The 21,896-nt window shown below is 40.5% G+C and overlaps 1 protein-coding gene across 2 annotated transcripts; it reads right to left on the bottom strand.

Annotated features, from left to right (window-relative positions):
* Positions 1 to 8,266: 8,266 nt before the first annotated feature.
* vegfab (vascular endothelial growth factor Ab) lies at positions 8,267 to 21,675 on the bottom strand. 2 transcript variants are annotated; one of them, XM_026341023.1, is made up of 8 exons: positions 21,042 to 21,675; positions 19,133 to 19,175; positions 18,038 to 18,234; positions 17,399 to 17,475; positions 14,499 to 14,531; positions 11,473 to 11,547; positions 9,754 to 9,897; positions 8,267 to 9,118 (listed from the first exon to the last, which is right to left on the bottom strand). In XM_026341023.1, exons 1-8 carry the CDS (start codon positions 21,093 to 21,095, stop codon positions 9,097 to 9,099), a joined length of 645 nt encoding a protein of 214 aa, XP_026196808.1. In that variant the 5' UTR covers positions 21,096 to 21,675; the 3' UTR covers positions 8,267 to 9,096. The 2 variants fall into 2 exon arrangements, with proteins under 2 accessions (XP_026196808.1, XP_026196809.1); XM_026341024.1 differs by lacking the exon at positions 11,473 to 11,547 and having other exon boundaries at positions 21,042 to 21,668.
* Positions 21,676 to 21,896: the final 221 nt, after the last annotated feature.

The raw sequence follows: 21,896 nt of genomic DNA, 5'->3' as shown, positions 1-21,896 counted from the left end.
GAGACCTGGACCTTACACTTGAACATAAATGACGCTGCTACGTTTCTTTTTTTAGACGCCGCAATCACGTAATCAGACATTCGCATACACATAACTTGAACTCCCCATTTCACTTTTCCTCCACATGCAGTTTGATAGTAATCACATGTTAAGTGGTCAGGAATAGGCCGATTTCACAGGGAACACGCAGGGAATGTCTTAATCTCACCTTCTACCGGCCCCTCAAACTGCTAATCTCTCAGAAATATCTCCTGCTCCTGGAAACCGTGTCTTTGTGCTGCACATTACCAACAATTAGCCACGGCTAATTAACAGCACCCTGGGTCAGGGTGTTCAATAAAACAACGAGGCATGGCTCAGTGGCATGGCTTGTAGCTCTTATCCACAGTATGGTGTCTCACGTTTTTATAAGTGGCCATTAATCATGGAAAACCTGTCTGAAGCCGGAACCTGACTTTATTGCTCATATCATGTTGCAAATGCCTTTGTGTCCGTAGATGTGTGTAGGAAATATACACGCAGGGCTTTTTCCACTAAATGCTTTAAAACTAAAAGCATAACACTCTTATACAGCATGTAACTCCTTAAAATGAATATGTCTCTTAATCACAGCATAAAGCTTTTTACTAAAATGATAAAGAAAAAAACTTTCTAAACTGGTGACCCAGTGGTTCCCAACCTTGTTGACCTCAGCCCTATCACATGACCCCGGGTTTTAAGTAAAGGTTATTATTTCTTCTTATTTAAAGGTGGATGTTTTTTCAACATTTTTACATTTACCTAATGAGTCCACCATAGGTCAACCTCGATAGAAACTGTACAAATGCTTAATTTTACTGTGTATTAACTGTTTCAACTTCATGTTTATCTTCCATTTAGTTCAGTTATATGTTTATTTTATTTTTAAACTGTTTACTTTTATCTTAACCTTATCTTTACTTGTAGCTCCACATTTAATCCCTCTATCCTTCTTCTCATGACAGGAAACAAGGGGGCAAAGACTTTGGGTGGGCTTCTAGAGACTGCTACTCGTCCTCTGCAGCCTTGTTTTGACATTACTTGCTGATTGGAGTCTCTATGGAGCAAAGTCTGTGTCTGCAAAGAAGTTGTTTTTATATCTCTCAGTGGAATAGGCTTGATGTATTGAGCTTCTGATTGCATGGTCACTTCTGGTCTGCCTGATCATGCTCTGGATAAAACTGATCCACTTTCCACAAGCATGGCATGCCCTGCTCCCTTAGAAAACGTCAGTCGTGTTTTGATATGATGCTGAGAAAGCCCCTCTTTGCTTAGATCAATAAACCGACTTCTAATACTGGTACTTAGTTCGGATACCTTCTTTCCCACAATACTACTTTGTAAGCAATGTTCTGCTGGAAACGCATCCACAGCCATATTTTTAACAGGTGAACAATGACTTTGAGTTTTTTTTTTTTTTTTACTTGACCACAGCATGATTCAGTAGATACAACAGCAAGATGATCCAGCATTTTGTACAAAACAGTGAAGGTGGTCACTGCCACAAATCCGATTCAGTTGGATTCCTGACCCTAAAGCATGCAGAATATGAAATATGTCTTCTTCATTTTAAATTGTTGCTTGACCAAAATATTGTCCAGTGAGAGTAGGATGTGAGGGGGGCAGTAGTTTGGTTCATTGTGGGAAAAGTCAAGGAGGCACTGTACAACATGTTTATTGTCTTGGGCAGCTGATGCCAGCGAAATGTTCCGGTCAAAGTTTGTTGTGGCCATTCAGAAGAGAAAAAAATGATTCAGTGTCCGCCCTGAGGGAATGAGATCAGAGAACTGAGTCATAGAGGAAGGAGAGCAAGAGCAAGAAAAACGTAGAGGTTAACAAAGAAAAGGGATCAACTTTGACCAAATGACTGCGGCAAAACCGCAGCTGCTGTGACGTGGCATTATCAGAATCTGGTATCACACGATGACACTGTGAAACAGAGATGTAACCTTTTTTTTTAAAAAGAGTTACCCTTAATACATGATCGGCATGTGAGATTTACCAGATGTACATCACATCATTTATCATTATATTTTAAAACACCTCTGGAAGGTGATGAAATATAGGTCAAACGTTATGGAGGGCGGAGATGCTGTATTTACAGTGCAAGTGGGAGAAGACCAAAATGTTTACACTGGGGAGAGTGTGCAGTATAGGACATAGGGTGTATTTATATAGAGCTATTATATACAGTTTTTCATTTAAAACAAAGTCAAACAAGTTGGTATTTATAGGAGAGTCGTCTTCATACAAGCAATTTGCACAAAACTGTCTGTGACTAAGAATGGACATGCTGCTTTATGTACATGTAGAGTTAATATTGCATTAATATTTAAAGTTAGACTATATTAGAGAGCAAGTCTGTTTTTATATAATAAAATTCTGGTTGTTAAACATCTGCAGCATGACAAACACTGAGCAAGCCAGATAAGAAGTCAAACAATAACCTGCATGCAAGCACTTGTACGAAGATGCAGTCAGAACTCCCTTTTGTACTTCGGGATTTTTAGTGTCAACTTACGTTATGAAAGCTTTCCATTACCCACCTTCAACACAAACTTCACATTTGCCAGCATCCCTGATGCTTTCATCACGTACTTTTTTTTTTGGGGGGGGGGGGGGGGGGGTGAATGACAGCATAAATCATTTGTTTTTCTTTGTCCTCATCTTGAAATTTCATGCTTTTTAATGCCAGCTCCCGCTGCCTATTTTCTAAGTAATTTGTGGTTGATCAGGAGTTGAATAGTTCTGCCAAATTTTTACTTTAACTGAGCCTTTGTGAATTCCCTAACAAGGCCAGGCCTGTCTAATACATGATCACGAATCCAACTCTCCTCCGCCTGATCTACAGTAATTCCCCTAGCTCACATCACTTCCTCACAGATCACACAAAGATGTTTTAAACCACATATCCATTGATTTATTTGACAAAAACTGTGTAGTTGAAAGCCTTTCACAGGGTTCAAACGTGGACCACTATTTAATTAGTATCCATCTGGAGACAAGCAAGACACCAAATCCTTTTGTACTGTTCCTTATCCTGAACCCTATCAACTATAAAGAAACTGAAAAGTTCTTAAAAAATGTTTTAACATAACAAAACATGACTGATATGATGTAATTGTTTGCCCAGAATTTAAAGGAATAATTTGACATTTTGTTGGACTTTCTTGTGGACAGTTACATAAGAAAACCCTGGTTTTTCCATGGTTAAAAAAAGGGTTATAACATGTTAATTAGTGAACTTAAAAACGTGCAGATTCGTATTGTGGACTGAAATTAAGAAGAAGATCAACAGAGAGAGGGGGGGGGGGAAATAGCTTTCAACCAATCCATACACCAGCAATAAACAACTGTCAAGTAAATGTGAGCACACACACGACTACATTCACGCCTGTGGGTATATCTGATGAATGGTAATGCTCTGACAATGAGTGTAAGCTTGATACACGTGAGGTTTGAGGAGGTGCAGCCCAGACCAGCAAATCCACAATTGACCAGACAACGTTATTCAAAAGAACTGTTTTACTGTTATAACATGTTTGACTGCATCTTACAATTATGCTAAACTGCAGTGAAATTGTTTCCTTCTGCAGTTTTCAGTGAGGGTTAAACTCCTATAATTCACACACAAACATTCACATACATATGAATGAGGAGCCGCAGCGTAAGTGCAGTTTTCCCTAAGCTCTCAACCCCCCTTTTCCTCCACCTAGTCCTTCTCATCTCCCCTTTAGCTCAATTAGTCTCTTTTCCACCTTGCTCTGCTGATCCCTCTTTAAACTGATTTTAGTCTTATTCCAATTCCCCCCCTCCTTTCCTCTCCTTTTCACCGCTTCATGACTCATTTTCTGTTTTCACAATCAGTTGGAAACGTGTGTAAATATAGATCAAAAGCTCTAAAGACGTAGTACGTGAGGCAGCACACATCACACCTGAATATATGGACACGCCTCAGGGAGGGGTTTTTTGCAGAGTGGTGCTTTTTTCCTCAGCGTGGGGTGATATACCTGCCTGACTGCACGTTGCCTGCCTTAAGTCTTCAAGCAACGGCAACAGCTTTAATCTCACCTGCCTCCATTGTCCCACATCATCACTTTCATCATGTGTCAGTTCAGACCTCAAAGCTTTGTTACACTGCGTCAGTTCTTTGTATGTCTGGGTCTGAACAGTAGACAAAAAACAAAAATAGTCTAGAATAGTGCATTGTTACTTGAACACCTTTTGTTTGCTAAGAAACACTCCAAAACCTTTAATGGCTAATAACAGATAATATCAGACTGTGGTTTGGCATGGGAACCAGCACTGATATAGGTAATAGGCAAAATAAGTAGTGGGTGTTATGGTAAAAACAACTGCATGGTCATTTTCTTTCTTTCTTTCTTTTAAAAGCTGCCTTAATAAATACTTTTTACTAAATTATTAGTGGAAGATATCACTTGTAGCAACAACTCCACAGACAGTCAGAGATTAACACTAAACCTGCCTTTGTAACATTTTAATATCGTAAATCGAGACAAATCAAGTGAATTTAGTCATTAGCACATTTAAAAATGACAAAAGTTAATCAAATTGTTGTACAACCCAGTCCCAAATAGTAAAGGAAACATATCTCAACTAGCCAAAAAGAAAAAGCCGGGACATGGTGCAGCCCTAATGCGGAAGGGTAAACTATTTCAACAGCTTTTGAGACGTTATCACAAAGGCACACCCCTCCTTGACCTTTAACTTACACCTCAGAACAACCAAGGACATTTGGTGACTGATCCCAAGTGCCCTGGAAGCTTAGAGGTAGGATGGCATGAACCTATTGCTGTGAAGCTTCCCTCTTCCTGTGCACCTGGTTATACACCTGGCCACACCCCTGTTGCTCTGCTGTCTGTTACCTGCCACCCACACTCAGGCTGCCCATCCCCTCCTATGCTTTTGCTGTCTTTCCCTCCTTTTGCCACCAGCCACGCCCATATCCTGCTGGAGCTGCTTTGTAATCAAGCCTCAGTATAAATGCATTTCACTCTGCCTCAGTCACTGCCAGATTGTTGTGAGCTCTGAAGCCACAGGCGCCACGGGAGCCTCAGCAGCCTGGCGGCAGTGTTTTGGACCAGCTGCTGACAATAAAATGCAATAATTAAACCGGGATGAAACAAAGATGTGAGTCGCTTTTTCAAAATCAGTAAAGGAGAGAAGAGTTTTCACTCCAGTCAATTGAATTTTGCTGTAGAATTTACTCCAGGGGTTCAGTGTCGTGGTTCAAATTTGAATTCACTGAAATAAATGCCAGGTACCTCTCAGGAGAACCAAGCATAAAAGGTCTGAGCAACCTCGACAATGGGAAAATTACACTGGCTAGTCAGATCATCTTCAAAGTGGTCCAAGGAAGGACAAACTATGAACTGGTGACAGGGTTTTGGGTGCCCGATGCTCACTGGTACACATGAGGAACAAAGCAGAGCCTGTCTTGTCCAGTCCCACAGGAAAAGCCTCTGCAGCACAAATTGCTGAAAAAAAAAAAGAACGATGGTGATGGTGTGATCACCAGCTGTCAGAAACATGGCACAGCATAGCTTTCTTTGTTGGCTGCAGGGCCACAGACGGGCCAGAGTGCCCAGAAGACTACATCTACTCGTTTAATAAAAAGCAACTTAGTTTAGAAGATCACTCGAACAAAGTGTTGCTGGATTATATTTTTCATCAGTTAACTGGAATGATGTATTGTGTGACATAAAGGCTCCTTAACAATATATATTCTTATTGGTTGTCATTACACTGTCAGATTAAAACCTTAACTTTGCCAGTGGATGTTAAATCAACACCCTAGAGCTACAGGGCGAAGTAGGCAGCTGGCTAACTCAATATGCTCCGACCTCCTGCTAAATCACAGATTAGACAGTTTATGACATTCTTTGGGGTGTTTTACTCCTTGAAGGGGGCCCCACAATTTACAGGGATTACATTGTGTGCTTACATTTAGGTATGCACATAATAAGCATGAGTCAGGGAGAGCAGGGCAGAGCAGAGCATTAGTGGCATGCAGGAGATAATCCAGCGGGAAGTGGCAAGGAATGGGGCTAAGAGGGAGCTAGTTTCAAAACAAACATGGACAAAGATCCAAAAACCTCCACTTAATCTACATTCATATTGGCTAGATTTATTCCAGGGACCATAGAGATCACTTAGTGTCACTGAACAAGTCACTAATCTCATGCTCGAGCTAAAACTGCTCTTTGTCCTCCCTGGTGGATTAAAAGGGGACAGGTGACAGGATAATCTGGTAGAGTGGAGCAGAAAACTAGCCGGTTTTTATTAGGGTCTACTGGGGTCAAGCTTGCTGTACAATACAAAGTGTCAGACTCCCAGCGCCATGTCAGAAAAGTGAGAATATCTTTGCCAAGGAAACAGGAAACATGTTGTCGGGACCTTTGTTCAAGGTGATGTTGCCAAATTTCTTTTAAAGGTTCTTGGGTTCCTAGAAAATTTCTTCCGATGGAAAAGAGCCAACAGAGGTGATAGCCAAATGCTTAGCTTGCTTGAAGACTGAGCTCCCGTTGACTGTTGTCAGTCAGCATTTGTGCGCGTGAAGCTGCACAAATGCAAAGAGCAGAGTTGGAGGGATGCTGTGTTGCTTCAAGTGAGTTGATGAAATATGATCCAGGAAGGTTGGTTTGAATAATAAATCCACGAGATTGAAGGGTTATCAGATGCCAAAGCACTGCACAGTATTATATAACACTACGAGGAAGGATTTTACACTTTATCTTTAAAGTTATTACGATGCCATTTTACCATTTATCAGTTTTGAGGTAAAGAGTATAATCGCCCTGTTGCACGTTGCAAACTAATCTCCTAATAGCGTGTGCTTGAATAAATTTGGCAAAGATGATGTTTAGTTTAAAAAACTGATTTTCACTGCAGTGAACCTGTGTTTCTTGAGAGGGCTGAGTTTTTTTTTTCCCCAACAAAGCGAATGCAAGCTACATAATGAAAAGGTTACTGGAAAATTCAGTGCGCAACTATCCAAATTTCCTCTTTTCAACCCCAGCCATTTCCAATATCAAGAGGAAATTAGTAAAAAAAAAAATTCGTGAATGTTCTCTTAGTCAACCACAACCTTCCTGTCTAACCCAGCTGAGTTACTATATTGGCTAATTGAGCTTTTTTTTGCCTTTACAGACTCTTTTTGCTATTATCATGTAATGAAGGCAACAAAAAAATTCCTCTATCTTCTCCTCATCAATGATCGCGACAGCTCTAGGAGAAGGTGTAATTTCATCCAGCCCCATCTAAACGGCTGCCTACAGTTAGATTTAACAGATGAAATTACTGCACACGGCTTCAAAGTGCCATTTTATTCATGGATGAATGTCTGTCTGTCATGAAAAGTGTGAAGGAACTTCTTATTTCTCTGTTCATTTTTCGTTTAAATTACATTCTGCAGTGGCTCTTATTAGATGTGTAACTATCAACGTGCAGCACAGAAACATAGAAAAGTCACGTTGCTAAATCTTAGATCTCTTGAAAACACAGCATTCACAACACAGCAACCTTTTCCTTATTTTATATAAAAACATAATAATTTGATAATAAATAAAAGCATTACAAAGAAAACATGTTAATAGCGAAGAAGTGACATGATAACTAGTAATGATGCCTCTAAGACTGATGCCGGATTGCTATTCAAATTTGAAACGGTCATGGTGTGGTAGTGTACGCTGAGCTGCTAGCAGTAGTTTATTTGTGTTTGCATCTTGCAGGACGGAAAAAAACAAAACAAAACAAAAAAACACAGGTCCGCTAGGTACTTAAATATTTAAATACAACTGCCTACAACCTACACACAGATCTGCAAAGGAACACACATTCATACACACATGTTCACAAACACACAGTACAGATACAGGTTAAAACACACCCACACTCTTTGATAGCGCGGGTTGCAAAATCCAGAGGACATGTCATCAGTATCGATACAAATTATCAATTTAGGGAATGTTAAATCATCAATGACCTTACCCAAGGGGGAGATATGAAAGCCACAGGTACATAACACTGCACATATAAATAAACCAAATTAAATATGCGTAGAAGACTGAATACTGAAAAATACTCTATAACAATATAAATTATCTAGACTATGGCATAAAGAGATATTACTTATGTACAAGTTCAGAGAAGAAGATATGTACTCGGTGGATTCTGTAATGAGCTCAACTAATAAAACTACTTTAACAATCCCTCTTTTTGAAAAAGGAAAAATAATTTAAAGACAGATTTCTCAGTACATTTCATGAGGCAATTTTCAAATGGAATCAAACTACAGTATAAGATGTTTTCAGTGGTTTTCATGTAGCACATAGCAAAATGTTAAATGTTGTTATTGATGACGAGTATCCCTTTAAAAGTGTATGGCACTCCAGTCTCTTCTCCTGCAAGCTAATCACAATAGAGACAATATTGTGTCCATGTCAGTCCTGCAATGTCCTCAAAGGAAAGTAAGCGATAGGAATCAGAATTTCCATCAGCTGTCCCAGTTGACCTCCTGTTTGGCTCCAAAGCCAGAAGTAGATAGACGAAAATCCATCTGTCATTTTTGAAAGGAGAGCACTCCCATGTCCTCTTCTGCCTCACCCGCTGTTTTAGCAGTTAAATATATCTTAGATTGAGAGTTTTTGCAGTTTATGATTGAGACACAACCACAGTAGACTCATATCCAGTGAAGTAATTGCATACATGAACTGACAACAAGACTACACCTGCACTGCAAGCCGGTTAGAAATGCAAACCACATGGCGGCTGTTCAGTTTTTGTCAAATGATGGGTTTACTTATTTGTTTCTGTAGCAGCAATTTCTGTCAATGCTCTTTTTCACTTTTATCATGGTCTTTATAAACATAGATATACAGAGGGAGGAAACTTCGGTTCAGATTTTCTTTTTGTTCTCTCTCAGTCAGTCCAAGGGGAATGCTTTCCACAGACAAGAAGAGCTTACGGTTCAAAGGTCAAAGTGCTGTGCTGTGAAATATCTCAAAATAATAATAATTAAAAAAAAAAAAAAAATCCTTCATCTGATGCTCCGGTGTCTCATCTTCTTGGCTTGTCACATCTAAAGAAGAAACAAAATGTAAAAAAGTCAGAAGAGAGGCAAGGAGTCAAAGTAACAACATCACACCTGGACTCACTACTTTTCCACCACTTTCTGTAACTCTGCCGTCTGCGTTTGCAATTCTATGGATCTGCCTTTGTAGATATTTATCATTCTAATTTAATATTAAAATAAAGAATATTTTTCAGCCCTATGCCCCACTCTTGATGTCCTGAGCTATTCCTGCTTGTGCGGGTTGCCGTCATGTTTTGTAGTTCACATGTGTGGAAAGTATCCCTGAACACACATTGTGGTATGAAAAGAAGCCCATTGGAGGACAAAGGTCAAGGTCAAGTGGAAACAACGAACTGACATTTACTGGTGTGTCTCATTAATTACCTGTACTGTGGTAACCCACCATCGTTTTTATTTGTGTTAATTAGTTTAGTTTACAGACTTTTTCCGTGTGCAAAGCCATGGTAGTCGTTTCTTTCTCATTAGCTGCCAGCTCTACTTTCATTTACTATATAAACATCATCAATGTTCTCATCTAGCTCTCAACACTCATTAAGCATATTTCACAAAATAATGCACCTTAAAGGCTGCTCAAAGCAGATATATATTTGAACTTAACGAAGTGAAGTGACAGCACTTACTTGCAAGTCCTCTCATTGAGCTCTAGCTGGCGTTCTTTACAGTATTCGTCTGTGTGTTTGCAGGAGCACCGACAGGTCGCAGGATCCTGCACGAACAGCCGCTTTCTCCTGTCTGGACAGTGATCACAACATGGCTCACAAACACTGGACACAGAGAGAGAGAAAGAGAGAGATGGGGAGGGAGAAGGAGAGAGGCCGATTATCACTGTGTACTATGACCCTCCATAGAAAAGCCACCCAAAGGTCACCCCTTTCATTTGCTCCACTTTGCTCTTCCGAGTCACTGCCTGACAAGTTGTATTGCATGTGACAGTTGGGTAGCATTGCACACAAGTTCCCAGAGCAGGCAAATATTTAAGCAGTGAAATGACCCTCCTGCACACCCTTCCTCCATTGATTGGACCACTGTTAGGCATGCATTAAGCAAAGCTCTGGAGCATTTCATGCAACACAGAACAACACATAAGGTTTGAACTGTTGGTCAGTGACAGCACATGTTCTCGATCTCACTCTTAAAGCTCATTGTAAAAAAAAACGCAAGGGTCTGCTTGGTGTGCTATTAAGAATGATTTCATTTTATTGAATATAAACTGAAGACTAGGTTTCTGACAGAGACATTAGATTCAGAACAGAAGCTGAGTTTTAAATGACATTTCTTAGCAGGGGGGGGGGAAACTGACAGGTACTCCAGTGACAACGTTTCTTTTTTACAAATTACAAATAAACACACAGACATATATTGTTTCACAATAAGAGCACTGCACAAACATGGGATCATCTTATATTATTTCTGAATAAAATACGGGTGCTGTGTTGTGTGGTTTCAAACAAAGACACAAAAAGAAATACTTGCTGAACAATTTGCTGGCTTACAAATCCCCCCTAGCAAAAAAGAAAACAAACAAACAAAAAAAAAAAGCAATAGATAGCCATCACTCATATCTGCACATTACATTAAAAAGTACCAGCATTATGCATGGGACAGCAAAACTTGTTTGTTAAGATGAAAAGACGAAGAATGGAAAGGAGACAGGGATGAGACACAGCAAAGCAGCACAGACTCAACACTGAACACAGAGCCGTGATTACAGTCCTGGTGATCCCAGCACTGATACTACAAGAGGAGAAGCTAGTCTGCAAAGCGCATGCTGGTGGAGCTATGATCTGTTTTAGTAGACGATTCAAGTTACAGCTAACAGCTGATCGAACATCTGTTTATTCCAGCTTCTTTGAACGTGTCCATCAATCATCAAACTACTGACGAGATGTTAGGCGCAACTTGTACCTAAACAGATTTTCATGATACACTGCTGTATCTCATCCCAACCATCGTTCCAGACTCAACTACAAAGAGGGAAATTCTTGCAAGCATTGTGTTGGTGAAGTCGGGAGGAGATTAGATCCTGAGAGGCGGAGGTGTTACGATTTGTTTCTTGTGGAATATGGCTAGGCAAGTCCGCTGCACAGCTGTTATGGAAAGTTTTGCTAATGCTCCATTAGCAAAACAAGTTAGAAAACTGGGCAGTTGAGAAACGGATGCTGCGAATACGTGAAACATGACTGACGAGACAAAGTTAGAACAATGCGTGGATGCAACATGCTAATTGATGAGGCTAACGGGCAAATTAAAAGGGGCAAAAGAGCTCCTCCCATATGAGCTTAATTATGAGAAGTGCAACACTCAGGTGCAGGTAGGTGGAGAAGGCGGAGCTGACATACGCATCGTGAATTGTTTTGTCGCGGTTTTTCTTTCGTTTTCTCTTTAGGCCTTTACCCTTGCCTTTCCGGGATTTTCTGCAAGAGAAAGAGGACAACAACGCAGAGAGATGCCTGAGAGACTGAGCAGAGAGGACTGATGGGTTAGCTGATGACTGCTTAAACCAACAGTGATTATTAATCGCTTTGGATTACTATAAGTCATACAGCCAAACAATCAATTCATACAACTTATTGATTAATTAGATTATTATTAATTGATTTTTTTGGGGGGGCTACAATTATGAGCAAAGCATTAAGCAAAGTTAACACGAATGTCTGTGCAGTATATCCCAAGAAGTTCAGTGAGGGATGATATGAATTAAGAATGCGGCACAAAAAGTAATGTAATCAGGGGCTGACAAAAATTGACCTTTTTAAAAGCTCGAGCAACTTAAAATAAAGACACACCTGCAGTAACGCCACTTGCGGTTACGTGGTTTCCACAATCGTAGTTTCTCAATGTGTCAAATGTTCCATGAGGAGTTTTGGAGAACAGTACAATGTCTGTGCAACGCGTCAAAGTGATTAATAGTCGGATGTTTAGCTCATTTGGTTATTCTGCAAACCATCCCAGATGGATTGAGGACAATAAACATGGACGTCATCAAAACTGCATCTTTCAACCTATCTGGGTCAGTTCTTTATGGCTGATTCAACCACAGAACAATGGAAATGAATCAGTGAATGGTTATGGAGCACACACCTGGAGCTTCACAGGTGCGAGCTGGATTAAAATATCTGTGTCTTCTAATACAAGTTGTGCTCTTGCTGTGTAAGAGGTGTACAAGTATACTAAAAACTTTTTCTAACTAAAATAATAAAAATGGTTTTATGTTTCTATGGATATCAATACAATACATAAATGTTGACTTTTTAAATCAATTGTAAAACTAAGTGCTACCAAACTATGATTAGCCGGTTTAAATAGAATGCAAGTATATGTGTAGACACGAGAAGTAACTAAGTACTGTATATTGGAGTATTTACACTTTATTGCTTTTACTTTTACTTCGCAACAGTTTTTCTTTACATTTATTTAGCAGCTTTAGTTACTACTTACTTTTTGCAGGTGTACATGTTTAATAAAAAAAGATAATGATTTATAACTAGTCATGTATTATTATGGCATGACCACCTATCAGTACATAAAAAAGATCAGCTCCACCTTTACCAGATGTTGTTAAGTCTCCATAGTAACAAATGTATTTTTGCTTTTATTGTTTGTTTTTTTTTATCACAAAAGTCAAAGCTGTTTAAAATACTTTCTTTTTTTAATAGTCTACATATAAGTATTTTTGAAGCAAGTACTTGGATTTTAACTACAGTACTTAATTTGTGTACATTTACCACCTCCGGACACATCATATGATAACCTTGACGAATAACTCAGCCTAATGAACTATTACATTTGCAGTAAATGGCAACGCAAATACAACGTGCTACTGGATAACGTAGAAAAAAACAAACTAGGACTCTAAAGCCATGCTAGCAGTCCAAATGATTGTTGTTTAAGTCACTTTTCAAGCAACAAGCTTAAGAGTCTCCCGACATGCTAACGGCCCATTGAGGCTCTGCTTAGACGCTGCTGCTTTGTGCTTATTTCCAACATCTGCATCCTAACATGCTCACAATGGCAATGCCAACATGTTGATGCTTATCAATTTACTATCTTACTTGATTGTGTCAACATTTTGACTTTGGCTAGTTACCATTAAATACAAAGTGAGGCCAAAAAAATATCATTAGTTTTACAAGTTTGGGGTCAAACTTGAACGAAGTGGATGATAGAGCTACTTAAATGGTCACAGGATTAAAATTATTACAATTTATCCTGTGCAGACTATGAATGTTTCATCCATTTCCATTCCATCCATTCGTTAGACGATACAAACAAAACTAGGTCAGTCCCAGCTGGGACTGAATTAAAAATAATATGACACAATTTATTAAGGAAGAGGATGCAACTGCTGCGATCATGTCAACGAAACATTTCCTCTTTCAAATTCCAAAAAAACATAAATATTTTTTATTCTGGACGTTGACAGTTAGGCTGACTGTTGCAGTTTCACAACCTCACTAGGATGATTCACGCAAACCCTTTAGCCCAGTATTGCTGCATTAAAATGAACATAAAGTGTGAAAGCATCAGAAGCAGGAGTTGAATGACCCTAAGACCATCACTTTGTAGAAGCACGTCACTAAAGGTGGACTCATAAACAGTTAAGATAAGGTTAAAAAGAAGGTCTCAAACCCTTTATCTATATTACAGATGACCTTAAATAAAACCAAAATACATCCAACATCTACCATGCAACATAAATATTAACAACTGATTGTTGAAGGAGGATTAAAGAGTTTTAATAAGCCTTTGCACGCTGACTTATGTCACATGGACAGGGAGGCTCACTTAAGAAAGGATCATAAACACAAAAGTTTAACAGGTCTTCAAAAAAAGACTTATCTGTATCAGTGTAGCCAGGAAAAGAAGAAACAGAAGTTAAGTAGGATGTAAACAGTAAAGAAGAGATGACAGGAATATAAAAAGGAGATAGAAAAGACAGGAAAGGTGTAAAGGACGGGAATGGAGAGGGCAATGACCTCAACGAATGTCACTCATTCACCCAAGTGGATTTAGCTGTATTCCCTGTTTATCAGAGCGAGAGAGCTACTCGCTAATCTTAGAATACATGAATATATGATCTTGTGTAGTAGCTTGTGTGCTTCGGGATTTGTTGAAATTGCATCACTGGGGTGTGTTTTCTGAGGGTGTGTAGGGTGTCAAAGAAAATGGAGATACCATGGAGTCAATGAGAGTTAGGGTCAGTCAGTGCAAGTATGAAAGAACATATGGGATAATATCAGAAAGGCCAACTGTGAGAGAGTTGTTTGCAGCCAAACAGAAAAAAAAAACAAAACGATCAAATCTCAAATCCCCATTGATTCCCCCGAAAAACCCAATCTCCTTACAGAAAGAAAGCTGTACTCACTTTTCTTTCTGTTCTTTCACTTCTTTCTTTAACCTGAAAGGCAAGAACAAAACAACATAGCATTAGATCATTGCCTGCTGTTGTTTGCTGGTAAACAGATACATATCAAGATCATCAGAGACCAGAAGACTCATTATCAGCATGGGTGGCCTCACGTCAATCTTTTCAAATCAAGTTACATCATCGTCCTTTGACAGAAACTGTGATAAAAAAAAAAATGGCTAAATGCAGTATGCACACAAAGGGGTGTGTTGACTGATAGATACATACACATGCAAACGCAACTACAATCAGCATGTTGTCAGGTTTGTTTCACTTGTCGCCTGTGTGACAACTCTTCGATAAAAGTGTGGAGCAATAAATCTACTCCCACACTCCAGAGGCAACAGTTAGCCAAAAGTGTTAGGAAACAAGTGTTTCATTCAAGAAGGTCACTGCCAACTTTCTATTACACAGACTGGTACAATAACTCCACCCTTAACACAGCATAAAGTTCCTGTATATGTGCATGTGTGTAATGTGTAGATGACCTTTGAAAGAAACTAGTAATACCAAAAGTGAAAAGACAAATTTACAGGCGCAGTTGCAGCATTGAATCATAAAGTAAAATGTGCTCAGGCATTGAAAACGAAAGGCGGACTGACGCTTAATACATGCAAATATTGTGACGGTTCCCTTCATCTATACTCACCTGCTGCCATAAACTGGATTTGCCTAGCGCCTACCATCTGGTGTGCATACAAAAGGAAGGACAGCAACTGGGAGACAAACTAACCCCTAGACTAGCCCTAACCCTTCTTCCATAATCTCCAGGAACACACTGAAGCTACTGCAAACCCAGCTTTTAGTAAAAGAGAAGAAGTGCAAGTCTCCTTCGTGGGTTTCATTTTATCCACCAATAGTATCTCAACCCAGATAAGGTAGCGGCTTCATCCTGAGAAACGGAAACAGTTCCAGCACTTCATGGGATTCGTTGGGATTTTCAAGTTCTTCTGGAGCTGCAGCTACTTCATCACCTCACATTTGTCGAGCCTCCATTCATCTGTTGGCTTCAGTTTGTAGTTGATGCTGATGCATCTGCTACATCTGTGGCTGCTGTTATCTCCCGCTGGTCCACCAAAGATCACTGGCTCCATTCCCAAGCCTTCTTCTCATGATGCTTGTCTGAGGCTGAATGCAGCTAGATCGTCGGGAACAGTGAGTTATTGGTGGTAAAGCTGGCTTTGAAGGAGTGGTGACGCTGGTTGGAGCGACCAGCACAGCCTTTTCTAGTAAGGACCGACCACAAAAATCTCGAGTATTCCCAGACTTGAGGCTAAACCCCACCAGGCTCGTTGGGTCTTGTTTCTCCAAAGGCTCCAACTGTCGTCCAGGAACCACAAACTGCAAACCTTACTCACCTGCCTCCAGCATCTTCTATACTTACCTGGTAATATCTGCCATCTTCTCCACTCACCTGCTGTTTATCTCCATATTCTCTACAGTACTCACCTATTTAACTGCTTTCTCTATTGGTTCCTATGTCTGCATCTAAAAGAGCACTGCTTCAGTCTGTCTTGCTGCCTCCCAACGCTGAACATCCGCCTGTACTGCCAACCAGTCTAGCCATCTTGTTAATTACAAGAAACCTTTTAAAAGCTATAAAATTAATATTGCCAACCCACCAAAGCAAGAGGCTGTTTACTGTTTACTGTGAACTATATTAACTCACTTCTAATGGGACTAATGCCAATAATAGTGGCAGTAATAAAATACAGTAATGCAAGTAATGCAGGTTATATGTCATGTTGCATGTTGTTTGTGTTTTTGACTATTAGGAAAATGTTAACAGTGACCTAGTGATCTGTAGCACTTGAGGTCTATATTCCATTACAACACAAGCGAGAAGTCACAGAATTTAAAACAGAACTAAATTGATTTATTACGGTTTCTATTTTTATAGAAGAGCCCTAAAAGTTTATCACCATCCAAATGGTTCGATAGTGAGCACTGAGTGATCACAAATAGCAGTAAACACTACATCATTGAGTTCAGAGTGACATTTCTTTATAGTCGTGTGTTCTGCAGACAGACTGAAGCATTTTACCGATGCGTGTTCAAATCTCATTCACCATAATGATCTGCTTGTGACAGAACAGTCACCACAGCGCTGTATAGAGGCCCATGAGCGAGGAAAGGTGACATATTCAAAGTTAACTAAAGACTGACGCACGCATGGACGTCATCATTTGTTGATGACGATGTCAAATGTCTTGTTTCACTTTTGATAGTCAAGTTCAGACACCAGCAAAGTAGTGAAAGCATTAGCACATGTTGCTAATTTGATCCAGATTTACTTGACAACACTTGTGTCTCAACTGGCTTTTGTAGGTTGAACAAGAGACACTTTTGCTGCCTTGAGCAACAAAAGGAAATATGCAACTCAGTAGGCACTGAAGACCACGTCAGAGGAAATCACCTGATTGTGACTAGAGGCCACAAAGAGGACATCCAGCACTTATCTCGGAGATCAATAACTAAGCTATCACACCTATGTAGTTCCAGGAATGACCTCTACATGCCACACAAGGAAAACAAAGGGCTGGGTGCCACTGTACTCACACAAATGTATCTCCTTTACTTGTGCAATGTGGCTGAATGAGCATAAAGCTGAAGCAGTATGAAGGGCGTCTGCTGGGATATGCTTGAACGTGCCAGTCGCTTTTTAGGGTCAGTGAAGTGAAAGAAGATGTGAACCTACCTGACATGGATCAGCTAAATGTGTCAGAGGCAACCTTGAATAAATGACTTTATATGATGTGCTCGGTCAACCTGGTCACAGTACTTCATGTATCAGTTCATGTTTTTGTTGCGTGTGTGTGTGTGTGTGTGTGTGTGTGTGCACGAGTAGGATTTCTTACCTACACTCACATGCGCTGTGTTCTGTAAAACTCATGAAAATATCATTTTGTTGCCTTTGGGGTTTTATTCTTTTAATCTGCAAAACAAGAAAATAAACCGTCACCGAGCTGAATAAAATCCATGTGCAGCTATGAAATTTCAAACATAACATTTAGAGACAAAGACAGAGTCACATGTGGACAGACATGGATCAACAAAGGCCAATAAGAAAGGTCTAACTGTTAAAAATAAAATACTGAACATGTTGGTAGTTAATGATCTCCCCCCCTTTACTAAAAATGTTTATTCTAATCAAGAGTAGACACTTCAGTACTACGTAGGTTTTCTTTTTGCTTTCTCAACATTCTTTTCACACCAGTGATCCGGACAGACTCAAAATGAGAGGCGTCATCAGACTCTCAAAGGGTCAGATGTGAAGGTTTTTCCATGCAGAGGTAGGACTCATTTTTGCCCAAAGGTCACACCTGAGCAGCCTTCGAGCTAACTGCACTTAGACTCACTGGAGGGGCTCTTATGCCAACCACCACACTTGGAGGACACTTTAGCAGTCTGTGTGGCTCTGTGTTGTGACATTTGGGCAGAAATGAAGTATTAAACTGTTCATTTGAATGTTAAATATAAAAAAAAAAGATGCTGACCTCCATTGTGATATTATAGGTAGACGTTGGCGTGCACTGCAGCATCTCATCCATGCAGCAGCCAGCACAGCGCTTCAACACCACGCAGGATGGGATGAAGATGTGTTCCACCTCATCTGGATATTCCTGCAGAATCTCCACCAGCAGCTCCCGGGGCTGACACCAGCTTTTGTTATACACCTCCAATAACGGGATCACTGGCGGACAGAGTCACAGTGTGTGTGGTTATAAAATGGCAGAGAAACTCTAGACTAAACCACTGACTCCTGAATACTACTGTGCTGTAACAATAACAGACAGCTAAAAGGGGACTTCAAGTGAAAACACTGGCAGGCTCCTGAGAATTCACAGTGAAGGAGAAGAAACATGTTTTACTTTGTATGATTCTACTGCGAAACATCCTTCGCTTTATAATTGCTGGATTTCAATGCCACCCTATTTTTGTAGCTCTTCTTCTGGTGCACTGTGATTCAGCTCTTCTACAGCTGTACAATAATAGCCTCCAGTCTGCTTTTTCACCTTCACTCCACCCCCACCCCCTTGCAGTCATTGCAGGAGTTCTGCTCTTGAGAAAGATATTAGCACACAGACAGACAACACCTCCAAATTTCACTCAGGGCATTAGAGAACCTAAAACAACCCCCAGTCTGACAGCCCTCTGGGAGGCCAAACCAAACACACTGGGCCTGAACAATGTCATAAAGTTCAGCTCCTGATTGTCCAAATTAGATTGGGCAACGCTGGGATTGTGCAAAATAAAATTGCGGGCCAAGAGGGTGAAATTCCATTCTATAAAAGAGTCTGGTCACCATAACATTTCCCCTGCTTAACCTCAAACAAGAAGGAATGCTGTTCAAGATGAAAACGTACAACAGATGAGTTTTAAGTTCTTCCCATTTACTAAAACTGCAAGGTTTGGGGAGGGGGGGGGGGTGCATCTGTGCAGGCTCAGACTACAAAGTTGTCCACAAGGAGGCGATCATTTCCCTTTAATGTCAAGGTGAACCTCAAACTAGCACTTTTCTATTGGCCGTGTGCCAACTAGTGGGAGCCCAGTGCAGACTGTATTCCCACAGGGGCCTGTGGGACACCTACCGGCATTTGGACCTCTTTCTGTTTTCTCCGGTATGTGGGCACTCTGCAAAGAGGAAAAAAGAAAAATGTTAGTTTCAGTAAATTGTGCAAGAGTTCAGAAAAGCTCCACTCATGCCATTTACTTATCCACTGTTGCGCAAAACATATATTTGCATTTTGAAATTTCTGTTAACCCCTGCCAGAATATTTAAAGAAATCTAGGTATCTTATCTTGATCAGGGCTAAACAGAGTAAAATGTTTCTACTGCGTCTCCTAACAATATAATTCATATCATCTTAAATGATACACTTAGTAAGTAAATCGTTTCGAAATCATTTATCCTGGCTATCTTTAATTGATTTTTCTGCATGTTAATTACCAAATCATGTTGCCCAGAATAAGTTGCGTGTGACCATAATATTGAGATGCAGGATGCCAGTGAAGCTGGCCTAAATCGTGCCACACGAGCTACGTGGCAAAGCCGCGGTAACAGTTGAGTTACTGTATTGATTTTATTGCAGTTGCCAAACCTTTAATGCATCACTCCACTGCTTCTAGGCAACACGGATTAAAAGCAGTTGCCATTAAAACCGGTAAGAATTTCAGCCTGCCACTTTCCCTCACAGGGGGTAGCTGTCACCACACCAGCCGGACCACAAAGGATTCTGGCAACTTTCCATTAGTGCGCGCTTTACGCACGACTTTTGTCGTTGTTCGCACAGGCGCACAACTCCGCGCGCCCCTTAACTCCGTTTCCCCCTCTTTTATTTCATCATACGAGCGCGCACAGAATCGCGCAACATGTCCCAAATGTTACGTGAGCGTGTTTCGAGCGACTGGGCACTCAAGAAAGAGTAGAAACTCTTTTTTTTTTTTTTTTACATTCCTGAATTACAAAAAAAAAAAAAAAAAAAAAAAAAAAAAAAGAGGTCTGATTGTGTGAAGTCTCCGCCCCCTTCTGGTGGCGTGACAGGGTTCAACACTCGGGGATGAGAGACCCCTGCTCTCTCCAAAACCCACTAGAAACCGTATTTAATGGATGGGTGTTAAGCTGCGAACACCGGCTTCAAATCAAGTGATGAGTATCATCAGGAGACGGTGTCACTTTGATTAGGCGGAGTAGCTGTCATTAAATCAAGCAGTTAGTTGAATAAACACTTCTCTTCACTCTGGGGAGGTTTATACTTTGTCGGGTTTTGGAAAAGATGCCCGGCGAGAATCTAACTGTGTTGCAACCTAAACCACATTGCGCTTATTTTGAAAGCTCTGTAAGAAATAATTCTTCAAAGTCCATTCATGTCGTGGAAAATGTGTTGCGTCCAGCTGGAGTGCTGTGTTTTTTCACCTTGAAAGCTCCGCTGGAGACGCCTGATTAATGATTACATGGAATCGATTTACAGTGCGCTGTCAAACAGCCATTAAAATGCTAAAGTCGGTCCAGATTATTCAGTGAGGTCGTGTTTTGTCCGGAAACTGTTGCATTTCTGTGGGAAAAGTAGTGCCCGTGTTAATGAAGCGGGTTAAACCGTGAGCGAACCTGCTCACATGTTCTAATTCAGAATGGAGCCGCTGCGCCTTTAAAGCGTAATAATATCTCCAAGGTGGTTTTAGAGCAGGCCTGAAATCAACCCAGCGTCAAACTTCACAACATTATTTTCAAACCATCACATACGCCGCATTTTCAACACAAAACGTTATCACCCACGGGTGCGTGGGTTACGTTTATATAGCGTCGGCTTTGCGTAATGACTGTTTAAATCTCCCCGAAGCCACTAAACATTTCAGCTTGTTTAAACAAGTGCGATGACCTAGCCAAAGGAAAGGCAAGGACGAGCAGCACATTAATGACCAGTAACTACATGTCGCAAAATAGAGACCGGTGTGCGTTTTATTTTTGTCCACGTTTAATCACTGGAACTCACGACTCACCTTGACAGCTGACAGCGTCAAAAATAGTAGTGTCAAACTGTCAATAAAGTTCATGATGTTGAAAATCCAATCCAAAGACAGGCGACGTTTTAAAATCCAAGAGCCCAATGTGGCAATTTCTCCTCGAGCATTAAGTTTACAACAACACAAGTGGCTAAAACTTCTCTAAATAAGGGACTGGGAGTTGTAATGGCAAATCCATGTTGGTCCCGGCTTTGGAGCATGCAATCCTTTGCGCATAACTTCTTCTTCTTCTTCTTCTTTTTCAACTGTTGCCAATGATTTTCAAGATATCCAGAAACACGAGAATCCAAGACGCACAACGTCTCACATTGTTCCGAAGCAGACCTTTATTTTCTTGCAAGAGAGGAGCAGTAGCAATCCACATTACAAAAATAATCCCATGCTTTTTGCGCCAGCCGTCTCCAAGTAGCTGTCCATTGGAAACTTGTAGCCTGCTCCTATGTGCAACTTGAGCTCATGAACCGAGATGACGTTCTGTGGAAATCAACGCCGACAGACAGGCCAGTCGTCCTACAAAACTTTGCTCCACACAGGTCAGCTCCCTTTTCAAGACAGGACACAGCAAGCTGAGTCTCTTCTATCATACTGTGGCCGGGAAAGTCGTGGATTGGATCACTGACGGAGGTAGGTGTGTCTGAGGGATTGGCAATGCGCTTTTCCTTTAAAAAGTTATTAAACGGCGACTCATGTGACTACACCACCAGCAGGCTAATAAAAACGCAGATCTGAGTTCTGACGTGTCGGTCTGTTTTTATTATTATTATTATATATATATTTTTTGTGTGTCATAAAAACACATGAGCGTCACATAATGATCGCGATGCTACATTT

This window comes from Anabas testudineus, chromosome 24 (genome assembly GCF_900324465.2).
Source record: "Anabas testudineus chromosome 24, fAnaTes1.2, whole genome shotgun sequence".
NCBI lineage: Eukaryota > Metazoa > Chordata > Actinopteri > Anabantiformes > Anabantidae > Anabas > Anabas testudineus.
Note: the sequence above shows the minus strand (reverse complement) of the source record. Positions and strands in the feature narration are given on the sequence as shown.